The sequence below is a fragment of the Sardina pilchardus genome, chromosome 3, assembly GCF_963854185.1.
Source record: "Sardina pilchardus chromosome 3, fSarPil1.1, whole genome shotgun sequence".
In the NCBI taxonomy this organism is placed as follows: Eukaryota; Metazoa; Chordata; class Actinopteri; order Clupeiformes; family Clupeidae; genus Sardina; species Sardina pilchardus.
The window spans coordinates 31,593,091-31,605,595 of record NC_084996.1 but is presented as its reverse complement, the minus strand read 5'-3'; the positions used below and the strand labels follow the sequence as shown (position 1 = coordinate 31,605,595).

The following is a 12,505-nucleotide window of genomic DNA, read 5'->3' as shown; positions in this document are numbered from 1 at the left end:
TGGGTGGGGTCCTTGGGCCTGCGGGGGGAGAACCCCTACCCCCCCCCCTCTCTGTCAGGTCAGAAATCTTATACGGTCCAGTGTGGCGGCCGAGTGGTCGGCTCAGAGGAAGAGCATGAGGACGTGAGTGAGTATGTGAAGCGTTCTAATTCTAAACGCACAGCTTGGCTTGAACCAAACCCCTGGGTTGTTTCTCCTCAACCCCCACCCACCCCTCTTCTTCCCTTCACTCCAACTCCTATTTGCTTTTTCTGTGGAATGTTGGATTGATTCAGGAAACAGATATGGATGGAAGAGACTGTCCCAGTGAGACAGGTGAAAAATGGAGTTGGTTTATTTGCCAGCAACAAACAAAGCAACAAACATTTTTTTCTTTAGTTTGTGTTTGGACTGGATCGTCTGGTCAGTTCAGCACACTCACAGATGAGCTGGTTTATAGCCGATCCTGTTGATCCACAGCGGTCATTTTGTGAGGACAAAGCCAGTGACATCAGAAGTCCACACCTTTTAATAGGATTGTCATGATGTGGGAGTAGCTGTACTGTGTGTGTGTGTATCAGGTGAGGGGCGTTCACACAGCTGCCTCTGTTCAGCGCTCTAACCTGTCTGAAGTCTCGCCCTGCGCTCTCCTGGGACCTGGCTGTCCTAGTTTCCCTACCCACAATGCTCTTGCTGTTACTGCCTCCACCCTATCACATAAACCCACATACACACACACACACACACACACACTCTCTCTCTTTCTCTCCCCCTTCACCTGCACTATACTTTCACAGAAAGTATTGTCGTCTGTGCGCCTCTGTCTGACTGCCTTGTTCATGAAGTCCGCCATTCTCTCCTGGCCCTCTAAAGGGCACCGCCTCAGTGACCACTCGAGCCGCGCTGTTTGCATGTGCATCACATGTAAATATTTGTTTTGTTTTTGGTCACATGCAGCCTGCCATACCAGTTCAACCAGTTCTGGCTCCAACACATTCTGTCTGGCTTGTTTTATATCCCCCGTTGATGGATTAAGTAGTAATTCATTTGCCTGAACGGGGGGGGGGGGTGTGTGTGTGTAGGGTGGGAGTGGGGGTGGGCTTGATCCTTTTGTTAGGGTCTGATCTGAGGATTGTAACACGTGCACTAATAACCCCCCTCCCTCTCCATCCCTCTGTTCTCCAGACGCGGTACAGGAAGGACAGACAGAAGAAGCTGTGCTTCCCGCCGGTGAGCGAGGTGAAGGACCTAAGCAGCGGCTGTGCCATCGGCGCGCTCCTCCACTACTACTGCCCCGACCTGCCTCTGGAGGGTAAAGGCTCTTATCTGCCCCCAGCCAGCCTCTTAGCCAGACCCCCAACCCCCCCCATCACATCAACCCCACCCTCCCTTCTGCCCCGCGCTGCCGTACCCACCCTCCCTTCTGCCCCGCGCTGCCGTACCCACCCTTATCTACCTGCCCCTCCCCCCTCGCCTGCTCTGATCCCACGCTGACTGTCTAACTGCCTTCTCTATTATTAATGCTGACCCGGTCACTGGGAAAGCACTTGCATTCCTCGACATACTCACCCTCTCTTCCTCTCTCTCTCTCTCTCTCCCCTCCTCCTCTTCCTATACTCTCTCTCTTTCTCTCTCTCTCTCTTTCTCTCTCTCTCTATCTCTCTCTCTGTCTGTGTCTGTGTGACCTGTTTTCAGAGGTGTGTCTGAAGGAGTCCATGTCGGTGGCTGACAGCCTCTACAACCTGCAGCTGATCCGGGAGTTCTGTGAGCGCTGTCTCCGCAGCTGCTGCCACCTGGGGCTGGAGGACCTGCTGTACGCCCCACCCCAGCTACAGGTACGGACACACACACACACAGACACACACACACAGACACACACAGACACACACAGACACACACAGACACACACAGACACACACAGACACACACAGACACACACAGACACACACAGACACACACAGACACACACAGACACACACACACACACACAGACACACACACACACACACACACACACATACACACACACATACACACACACACACACAGACACACAGACACACAGGACCAGTACGCTTATTTTTTTTAAATGTATTGAATGTCATCAAAGTTCAAAATGGCTGCTATTATTATTTGTTTGTACATGGTATTTCTGCATTTCTGCAAGTATTTCTTGCCTGGATTTGTTTGTGATCTGTTTGCCATGTCCTCCTCCATCTTTGCTAATGTGGAACACCGGTGCACAATGTCTTGTATTGTTCTCGCTGCTTTGCAGGTGAACATCTTGAGCTTTCTGGCAGAGCTCTTATGGTGGTTTGAGATCCAAAAACCAGAGTTTGTTCAGCCCCTGCAGGCAATGGAGTCAGCCGGTAAGCGTGTGCCCACTAAGCCAAGACATTTAATATGTGCAGATATGTTTGTGTGTACCTTATTATTAAATCTTCTGCTTTACAGCTGGGCCAGGGAAAACTGATGGTGGGACATCCAGTGGCAACAGGTACGAATCAGAAACATTTGTTCCTCTAAAAGAATCCTGACTGGGATTATTAGTTCTGTAGATCCTCCATGTCAGAATCAGCTTTTTTTGGCCAGGTTTGTGTAACAAACAAGAAATTTGACACGGTTAATCTTTGCACTCAAGCACAACACTCAACAATAACATGAAAAATAGTAAAAAAGAATAAGGGCAGTAAGTTATGTATAGGAATAAAGGAACAAATACAGTATGTACATTTACAAACAAATAGATGCTATGGGTCATCTCATCTCTGCTTGTCCTCTGCCGCAGCTCTCCCTCCCTCTTCAAGAAGCCTTTCCTGCCCATCTCCTCGCCCATGTCACCTGTGCCAGGTGAGCTAAGCGCCATGCCGCCATCCTGCCCATTCCCTGTCTGTGTCTGTGGGTCTATTGTCCAGTTTAGTCATCATTTTGTTGTCGTTTGATGTTTGTGATGTGATTTGTTTTGTTTTTGGTTTGCTTGCTTTGACACATTATGTTGTTTGTTGAATCCATTTGGTGCATTTACATTTCTGTCTCCTGTCTGTGTATGTGTGTGTTTGTTTGTGTGTGTCTGTATGTCTATGGGTGTGTGTGTGTGGCTGTGTGCATCTGTCTTTGTGTGTGTGTGTGTGTCCGTGTGTGTGTGTGTGTGTGTGTGTGTCCTCATCAGGCTCTCTTACTCAGTCTACCTCAATGTCTCATGTAGAAGCCGCTGGAAGATCGTGGACAAAGAAACCAATCAGGTAAGAGCAGCCTCAGGCTCTCTTCATAATTGTAATGTTGTACAAGAGCCACTGGGTGTTTATCATGCATCACTGAATTTCATTAATTATTAGCATCTGTTCATTTATTAGAAAATGTGAAGTTTAATTAGTTAACAAATGGAACTTTCTCTTTCCCTGTCTCTTTTCTGTACGCCTCCCTTTCTCTGCTTGTCCCCCCTTCTTTCTTGTTGTCTTTTTATCTCCTCTTTAACTCGTCTTCTCTCCATCCCCTTTTTTTCCATCTTGTCCTCTATTTTCCCCTCTCTCTTTTTCTTGCCATCTTTCTCTCCCCCTCTCTCTCATCCTCTTTTTCTTGTCCTCTCTCCCTCCCCCTATCTCTCTTGTCTTCTCTTTCCTTCCTCCTATCCTTGTCCACTTCCCCCCCCTTCCCTCTCTCTCTTGTCCTCTCTTGTTCCCTCTTTCCCTCGCCCTCTCCAGCCGTCCCATGTCTGCCGTGTCCTTCAGCATCCCGTTCGGTCTGGACAGCGACGTGGACGTGGTCATGGGCAGCGCCATCACCCGCTCGGTCAGCTCCGACAACCTGAACCCGGGCAGCAAGCGGGCGTCCTACACGCCGCCCGAGGACCTCACCCACATGCTGGGCAAGGCGTCCGGCAACGCCAACGGCAACAACGGCTCGCACCGGGCCTCCTGGGCGTCGCCCACGCCCGCCGTGCCCCTGCTGGCCGAGGAGAACGGGCTGGACGAGCTGGAGGCGGACGCGGAGGCGGAGGAGGGCGAGCTGCCCACCATCGAGGAGGCGCTGCAGATCATCCACAACCAGGGCAAGATGGAGCCGCGGCTGCACCCGGACGGAGCGCCCGACGGCTTCTACCTGCACTCGCCCGACCACCCGGGCAACGCGCGCCACAACGGGAGCCCCTCGGGCACCGCCGCGCTCAGCTGCTCGGCCCCCGCGCGCTCGGGCGTCCTTCACCGGCCCCCGAGAGAGCCCGCGCTGACCGGTCCGCCGACGGCGGCGTCGTCGTCTTCGTCCCGCACCCGCCACACGTCGGAGGGCTCGCGCGACGACGACTCGGTGCTGCGCGACGGCAGCGTGGACTCGGACGCCTCGGAGGACCTGCCCAGGACCGCCCAGTCCACGCCGGCCACGCCTCTGTACAGGCATCACCAGCAGCGGCCTGGCAGCGGGAGCAGCGGCGGCGGCGGAGACCAGACGCCCGACAGCGGCGTCCGCATGACCAGCTTCGCCGAGCGGAAGAAGAAGAAGCTGCTGACCCCCGCGCCCCAGGAACCCGACGCCGCCGCCGACCGCTCCGACTCCTCCTCCGCCCCGACCCCGACTCCTCCTCCGCCCTCGTCCGGCTCCAACATGACCACGTGGGCGGCCAAGAAGACGGAGGAGAGCCCCGCGAAGCCCCCGCCGCTGACCACCGAGATGTCGGAGCTGGGCGCCCGGCTGGAGGAGAAGCGCAAGGCCATCGAGGCGCAGAAGAAGCGCATCGAGGCCATCTTCGCCAAGCACCGGCAGCAGCTGGGCAAGAGCGCCTTCCTGCAGCTCAAGAAGGAGGGCGAGGGAGGAGGAGGAGGAGGAGGAGAGGACGGCGCCAAGGGGGAGGTCAGCGCCTCCTCCACGGAGGAGGACCTGAGCCGCCTGTCGTCCCGCGCCGAGCCGGAGGCGCAGAAGCCCCCGCAGCTCCCCCTGGTGGAGCAGGACGGTAACGCCAAAGCGCCACCGGGCGCTAAGGAGGGCGAGAAGGGCACGGCGCCGCTGGGCGACTACAACAACGCCGTCACCAAGCTGAACGCGGCGCTCACCTCGCTGCAGAGCGACATGCAGCGGCTGGCCCAGCAGCAGAGCCAGCTGATGCACAAGAAGCAGCAGCAGCAGGCGCCCCCTGGTGGAGGCGGCTCCCAGGCCTGGGTCATCCCCCCGAGCCCCAGGTCCGCCCAGGCCCCTCCGCCGCCGTCGTCGTCCCGCGTCTCCCGCGAGGCCACCCGCGACCTCCCCTCGGCCTCGTCCTCCCCGTCGCCGTCCCGGAGGCTGACCGTGCACGCCACCCCGCCCAAGTCGCCCGCCGCCCACCGCCGGGCGCAGTCGGCGCCGCCCAAGAGCCCCAAGCACCACCACCAACACCACCACCACGCGCCGCGGCCCGCCGACCTGAAGGTGCCCGTGTCCACGCGCGTGATCGTGGCGCCCCAGAGCGTGGACAACATCCCGCACCTGCGCCGCGTCTCGCCCTGGCAGTGCCGCGACCAGAGCTCCTTGTCCTTCAACATCGCTCAGCCGGCGTCCGGCGCCTTCCAGCCCCCCGACGCGTCCACCGCCACCGCCGCCTCCACCCCCTCCCGCGGGCCCACGCCCACCCCCTCCGTGCTCCACCTGCGCACGCCCTACGCCCTGGACCTGGACGACGACGAGGCGGCCTCGGACGCGGGCTCGGCGGTGGCGGACCTCGGCGGCGTCTTCAGCCTGGAGCTGGACGGCGCCTCCACGCCACTGGGCTCTGCCCGCCGGCGGGACCACGCGGCGCTCACGGGGGGCGGCAGCAGCTCGGGCGCGCCGTCCGAGTGCTCGTTCGAGAGCGACGTGCCCGCCGCCGCCTTCAACGGCAAGCGCAGCAGCCTGATCGAGATCTCGCTGTCGGCGCTGCAGGGGCTGGAGGACGAGGCGGACCAGGCCAACGACCCCTTCTCCGACTCCATGAGCGACCAGACCGAGCCCGAGGTCAAGCCCGGGGTCGGCTTCTTCTACAAGGTCAGTGGACTGAGAGCAGTTGCTAAATTTGTAGTGTTTGTTTAGTGTGTTTGTCTTTGTGTGTGTGTGTGTGTTTTTGCCTATATGTGTTTGTCTCTGTTTGTTTCTGTTTGTGTACTGTGTGTGCTTGTGTCTATGTTGTAATCTGGTTGTGTGTGTGTGTATGTTTTTGCCTTTGTATGTGTTTGCTTCTGTTTGTTTCTGTTTGTGTAATGTGTGTGCATGTGTCTATGTTGTAATCTGGTTATGTGTGTGTGTGTGTTTGCCTATGTATGCTTCTGCTTGTGTGTGTGTGTTTGTGTGTGTGTTGTAATGCGGTGGTGTGTGTGTGTGTGTGTGTGTGTTGTACTGCGGTGGTGTGTAACCGTGTCCCTGTGTGCTGTCCCCCGCAGCAGGAGGAGGCTCGTCCGGAGGATGAGATGGCCCAGCGCCGCGCCGCCCTGCTGGAGAAACAGCAGAAGAGAGCCGAGGAGATGAAGAAGCGCAGACTGGAGCAGGAGAGAGAGAGGGAGGCCAGGTGGGACTCACACACACACACACACACACATACACACATACACACACACACACAGAGAGAGAGGGAGGCTAGGTGGGACACTCACACACACACACACACACACACACACACACACACACACACATACACACACAGAGGCACACCAGGTGACACACACACACACACACACACACACAGACGCACACACATACACAGAGAGATACTGAGGCCTGGTGACACACACACACACACACACTGCTCCACTGCAGTTCTTTAGAAACTATCATAATGTTTGTACAGTCCGCTCTGATGCTCAGCTAGAGGATATGATGTTAATGGCATTGATGGAATCTGTTGGTATGAATCCTTTCCTCTTTCCTCTGAGGTCTCTATTGTAGTGTTGTCTTTTGAAGCAAGTTTATTAAAAATAAAATATTAAATATAAAAAAAAACACAGGATGTATCTATAAAACCTTTGCTGAGAAATGATGACTTTAGTTGTCTTGATCATTAGCGACACAGCAGGGTGTCAGACTGTCACCATATGTTGCTCTTAATAATGAGCCCCAGAGAGCTACACTTTCTCATCACAGTTCGTTTGTTTGTGGCGTCTTCTAGCCGGTCGGCGTCGGGAGACGAGCTCCGACCGCAGACGCCGAGCACCCCCCCTCCGCCGCGCAGCCCCTCGGCCGAGCGCACGCGGCAGCGGCGCGACGTGTTCACGCGGGAGGAGTACGAGCGGCGGCACCAGCTCAAGATCATGGAGGACCTGGGCAAGGTGCTGCGCCAGAAGCCCACCACCGTGCGCGGCGTCAAGAAGCAGCGGCCCAAGACCGTGTTCCACGACGACTCGGCCCTCTCCCGCAGCCCCGCCAAAGGCTTCCCGGGTACGTTGCTACCGTAATTTCACAACTATTAGCCGCGGTCTATACATTTCTTCAGCTATGACGTTAGTAGATGGGGACAGGCAACATGGTCTTCGTATGGTTTTGCTTTTTTTGACTTAAACGTAAAGCATAAATCACTGCGGTTTATACACAATGCGGCTAATATACAGGTAACTACTCTATGCTATGCTATGCTATGCTACTGTATGCTATGCTATGTCTCTCCTGTTCTGTGCACAGTTTCTGCAGAGTTATGTTTTCAATAATCCTGTTAAATGTATTATACCTTTTTTTTCTACCTGTAGGCTCCAGGTTGAACAAGGTCTACTCTCATTCCACCATGAACCTGTCCTCTATGGCCAATGACAGCGGCACACTGACAATCAGGAAGTCTCCCAGGTGAGTGCCACCTGGATTCCAGCATCCAGAGCAGTTGAGCGAATATCGGATGGCTACGTTTGTCAATGTCAACCCTTGTTAAATCGATCTTTCTGCTTTCCTCTTTTCCTATCTTCTTTTCCTCAGTCGTTCCCACTCGCCGTCAAGGCTGATGTCACCGGGTCGTCTGTCGACCCATAACGGAGACCGGGACTGGGAGAACGCCTCCACCATTTCATCCCCTGCCTCCATTCCAGAGTATACAGGTGGGTTCCCCTTTGCACAGGCCTTATCTTATTGTGGTCTTTTTCTGAAAGGAACTGTCTTTCAGAAATCAGAATCAGTCCTTTGGAAATAGATGTTCACTGTCAAAATGTCATGATGTAGTAGAATAAAAAATCTTTTTACAGATGGATTGATAAAACTGAAACTAGCCTTTATTGTAAGTCAATAACCTTTGTGTCATGTTGCACGCCAGGCCCCAAACTGTACAAGGAGCCCAGTTTCAAGTCCAACAAGTTCATCATCCACAACGCCATCTCCCGCTGCTGCATGGCAGGCAAGGTCAACGAACCCCAGAAAAACAAGATAGTGGAGGTGAGAAGCCGGCCAGTCTGTGACCCCTCAGGCCGAGTTTGGTCTTTACACTCAAACACAGGTTCCCTGGCACTATCCTACCCCCCCCCCCCCCCCCTCCAACCCTTACAGCCGACCTTTCACCTTTCCCTGCCACTCTCTAGTGCATTTAAAAAGGAAATATGATCCCTCTTAATTCATCTGTCCAGAGAGAGTGCACAGGATCCCACCATTAAAATGTCCCACGGCGTCCATCTTGGCTCAACCAGTTGCTCTTCTCCACCTGTTCACTTTCCCTTTTCTCCCACACAAACACATCTACTCTGGCTTCCTTTTGACTTGGTCCATCTCTGCTTTTATTGTATTCTTTTTTATATACTTTATTGTTAGTTAATTTGATTTATTCGTATGACCGTTTATACATTGATACTTGCACATCTTAACACATTCTATTTGAGTGTTTTCCCCTTATCCACATTTGTGTTGTATCTGTAGATATACAGTAAATACCTAAATATGCTCACAAAAAGTCAGGGATATTCAGCTTTCGGGTGAAATTTCAGGATGAACTTAAAATTCTCTATAACCTTCACAGGTGAACTTAATGTGGCCCCCCCTTTAAATTATTGAAGAGAATACAGCAAATTTCACCCGAAAGCCAGATATCCCTAACTTTTTGTGAATAGTATATATCCACCTCTGTGTGTGCCCTCCTCTCGTACCTACCCTGTCCCTCCTCCATAACTAAATATCTATCCACCCCTGTGTGTAACGTCCTCTCGTACCTACCCCGTGTCCCTCCTCCATAACTAAATATCTATCCATCTCTGTGTGTGCCCTCCCCCTCACAGGAGATGGAGAAGTGCAGCGCCAACCACTTCCTGATTCTGTTCCGGGACAACAGCTGCCAGTTCCGGGCGGTCTACACCATGAACCCGGAGACGGAGGAGATGGTGCGGCTGACGGGCATCGGCCCGCGCGTGGTCAGCCCGGCCATGGTGGAGTCCATCTTCAAGTACAGCTCCGACCGCAAGCAGTTCACCGCCATCCCGTCCAAGACCATGTCCATGAGCGTGGACGCCTTCACCATCCCCGGCCATCTGTGGCAGAGCAAGCGCCCGGTCACCCCCAAGAAGCCCAGCACCCCCAAGTAAAGATGCCCCCTCACCACCTGGGCTCCACCTCTGTTCAGCTCCGCCAGCGCCACGTTAAACACCACCTCAAAACCCCAAACCCCCACCCCAGCTCCCCATCCTCTCTGACATTCCCCAGAAGGTGGATGTCTCTCTCTCTCTCTCTCTCTCTCTCTCTCTCTCTCTCTCTCTCTCTCTCTCTCTCTTTGTCTCGCTCACTCTCTCTCTCTCTCTCTCTCTCAGTGAGAAGGAGGAGGGTGTGCTCGTGCTGGTGAAGAGGTGGGAAGTGGGGAGGTTGGTTACCTGAAAACTCGAAGGAAAAAAAACTGTGTCTGTGCCCTGGCCTTTTTTTGTACACAGGCTACAGCACCCCCTGCTGCTTTGCTCAGGGCATTGCAGGCCAGGCTCACTGAAGGACAGAAAAATGCAGGCCTCACCACGCATATGTGGCCACACCCAATGTAGGAACACCCAAAAAAAATGAAGGCGATGAAATGATTGTGCAGACGACAAAACAAATGTCAAGATGTCAAATTGTTGAATGAAAAAAAAAAAAAAAAGAAGTAGTAGTAATTGTGTCCAGATGTGTCCGGAAATGGCCTTGGCTGGACTGGGCTGGACAAGGTCTCTGGTCTCTCCTGACTGAGTGTAAGGGCTTCGACAGGCCCAAGTTGCCACGTCTCCTCCTGTCTTAATCTCCACAGCCTCCCCTCAGCAACTGGACGCTCGGAGTGGCGTCGGGCTGCGGTCCACTGGCACGGTCAGGCCAAGCGGAGGAGATCATCTCATCGGTCACTTCTCTCTTAAAACCCCTTCCTCCCTCATCTCTCTTTTTTAATCCCACCGATGGTGTTTTGCTCTGATTCCCTCTCTGTGTCTCTTGTGTGTCTCTCTTGCTGCTTCTTGTTCCTCCGTTTTAAGCCTGTGGAAGAAGTCAGCTGAAGAAAAAGAGCGCTGCCATCCACCACCACCACCACCACCACCACCATCATCTCCACCATCTTGAAGTGACCCATGGCACTGCTCTCTACTGAATGTACTGTGGGGCTGTGTCCCAGCCTCCCACCCTTAACACTAACGCTAAACGCTAAATGCTAATCAACAGGCTTCTTCTGCGCTGATGACTCCCCGTGTCCTCACTGGCCAGTCAGGATGTGGGGAGATACCACAGACAGCTCTTCCAATGGGGGGGAATTTACAGGTACTTTAGCCATGCTGCTGTGCCTACATATCAGGATAACATGAAGGACCCAGACCCCCCCCCCCCCCCCTCTTGCTGCAGTCACCAAGTCCTCCACGAAGATCCGACATTGTGTCCAATGAAGACATTTGTGTGTGTGCGTGTGTGTGTGTCGTTTTTCTCTCTTTTTATCTTCCCCTCTTTATACAAACTGCACTTTTGACATGTCGGTGTGACACATGTCAATCATCCAAGCCTTGCTGGGCCTGAGGAGAGCATATCTGCAGGAGTCAGGTTCTGAATCATCTTCATGTATTCACATGCCCTTTATCATCTTCAGAGTTCAGAGGTCGTTTCCCATCAGAGAGAAACCACCCCAGGATATGTCTCCTAATCATAGTCAACGCTACTGGAAAATTAGACCAAGCTTTGTACTCTTGTCATTGACCTGACATAGTGGCGTTGGTGGACTTGAAGCAAAACGACAAACAAAATCAGAAGCAGATCAACAATGATTTCATATTTACTCATCTGAATCCTGTTTATTGATGATTCTTTTTGATTTTGACAATGATTTGTATAAAGTGAGGAGACTTTGTAAAGCTATCAAGCTAGCCTGCTGTTTCAGCTCAAAAGGGTGTGTGTGGGTGTGCGAGTGTGTGGGTGAGTGAGTGTTTGAGGAAAAGGAGTGAGTGTGTGCAAGAAAGAGAAAGAAAGAGAGGGAGACCGAGCGAAAGAGAAAGAGAGAGACCAAGTGAAGGAACGAATGAGTTGCTGTCGAGTCCAAAAGAAAAAAACTTGATGATCTTCCCTCTATGTAGGGTGAAATAAACCCTGTGCTGAGCGAACAAGCCTTGTCCTCCATTTTGGGAATCAAATCTGCTCACCGTCACACACACACATTTCTCAAAGGTACATTAACATGCAGAAAATCAATAAATAAGTAGGCACAGGATTGTTAATCTGGCTCCTAGCTGGAGCCTTCACTTGACCAAGTTTGCTCTATTGTTATGTGTCTCACACTAGGCTGCTCTGTTTGTCCTCCTGGCTGTTGCCATACTCTCGGGCAGTGTGTAAAAGATCGCTTCCCAAGGTATATTACTCTAGAGCTGACCTGATCTGCCCCTGCCCAAGGCTGTCTGTCGTGGTACCCTGTGGGCAGGGAACGGTCAGTATTCGCCTGACTATCACCCCTCTCCTCACGAGAGTAGAGCTGATTCGGACACGATTATGTCCTGAGTGTCAGGAATAAAAAAAAAAATTAAAAAAAGAAGAAAACCCAGAAATGAACACACTGCCTCCAACCACTTTGTTGTTTATAGAAGCGACAGATGTGAAATATTTTTCTAAAACACTATTGTGCGAAATGTCACCATTTAATGGTTTGGGATGGGTGAGTTTGTAAAGTCAGATGAACGGTGTGGAATGATTGCTCTGTGTGTGAGCGTGTGCGTGTGTGTGTGTGTGTGTGTGTGTGTGTGTGTGTGTGTGTGTGTGTGTGTGTTTGAGTGTACACAGTATGTGTGTAACCACATCAGAGTGTGAAGGTGATTTATAACTGGATTCTGTGCAATTTTCCTGTAGTGTGTGTCGTCACCCTGGGTTGTATTTATTGGGTAGGGAGTAGCAGAACAGAAGCTGTTTTATTTGTATGTTTAGTTTCAGATCTTATTTATGTGCTGGTTTAGGTTCATTCATTTGTTCATTTCACATTTATCATCTCCCGACACCGCCAGTGTCTTCACTTCCTTTTATGTTGTTGCCATGTCAGTGTCTGTAGTGATATCTATTTTTTGTTCAAATTGTTCATGATTACAAAAATTATCCCAGGTGACTGGATCAAAAGAATAAATAATTTTTTAATCACCTTTATTTTTTCATTGTCGTTCCC

The 12,505-nt window shown here is 52.4% G+C and overlaps 1 protein-coding gene across 1 annotated transcript; it reads left to right on the top strand.

Annotated features, from left to right (window-relative positions):
• The first annotated feature begins 1,170 nt into the window (after nucleotides 1–1,170).
• Nucleotides 1,171–12,482, top strand: LOC134077324 (calmodulin-regulated spectrin-associated protein 3-like). The gene is made up of 13 exons (XM_062532860.1): nucleotides 1,171–1,291; nucleotides 1,675–1,814; nucleotides 2,255–2,348; nucleotides 2,434–2,476; nucleotides 2,768–2,829; nucleotides 3,185–3,221; nucleotides 3,681–5,964; nucleotides 6,357–6,481; nucleotides 7,079–7,347; nucleotides 7,653–7,746; nucleotides 7,873–7,991; nucleotides 8,204–8,322; nucleotides 9,153–12,482. Exons 2-13 carry the CDS (start codon nucleotides 1,695–1,697, stop codon nucleotides 9,453–9,455), a joined length of 3,669 nt encoding a protein of 1,222 aa, XP_062388844.1. The 5' UTR covers nucleotides 1,171–1,291; nucleotides 1,675–1,694; the 3' UTR covers nucleotides 9,456–12,482.
• Nucleotides 12,483–12,505: the final 23 nt, after the last annotated feature.

What these genes read in the sequence shown, in the direction of transcription:
- LOC134077324 (XM_062532860.1), top strand. Translation starts at nt 1,695, where the DNA reads ATGTCGGTGGCTGACAGCCTCTACAACCTGCAGCTGATCCGGGAGTTC. An exon ending in GCAGGCAATGGAGTCAGCCG is followed by an intron (nt 2,349 to 2,433) that starts GTAAGCGTGTGC and finishes TCTGCTTTACAG; the next exon opens with CTGGGCCAGGGAAAACTGAT. An exon ending in GGGACATCCAGTGGCAACAG is followed by an intron (nt 2,477 to 2,767) that starts GTACGAATCAGA and finishes CCTCTGCCGCAG; the next exon opens with CTCTCCCTCCCTCTTCAAGA.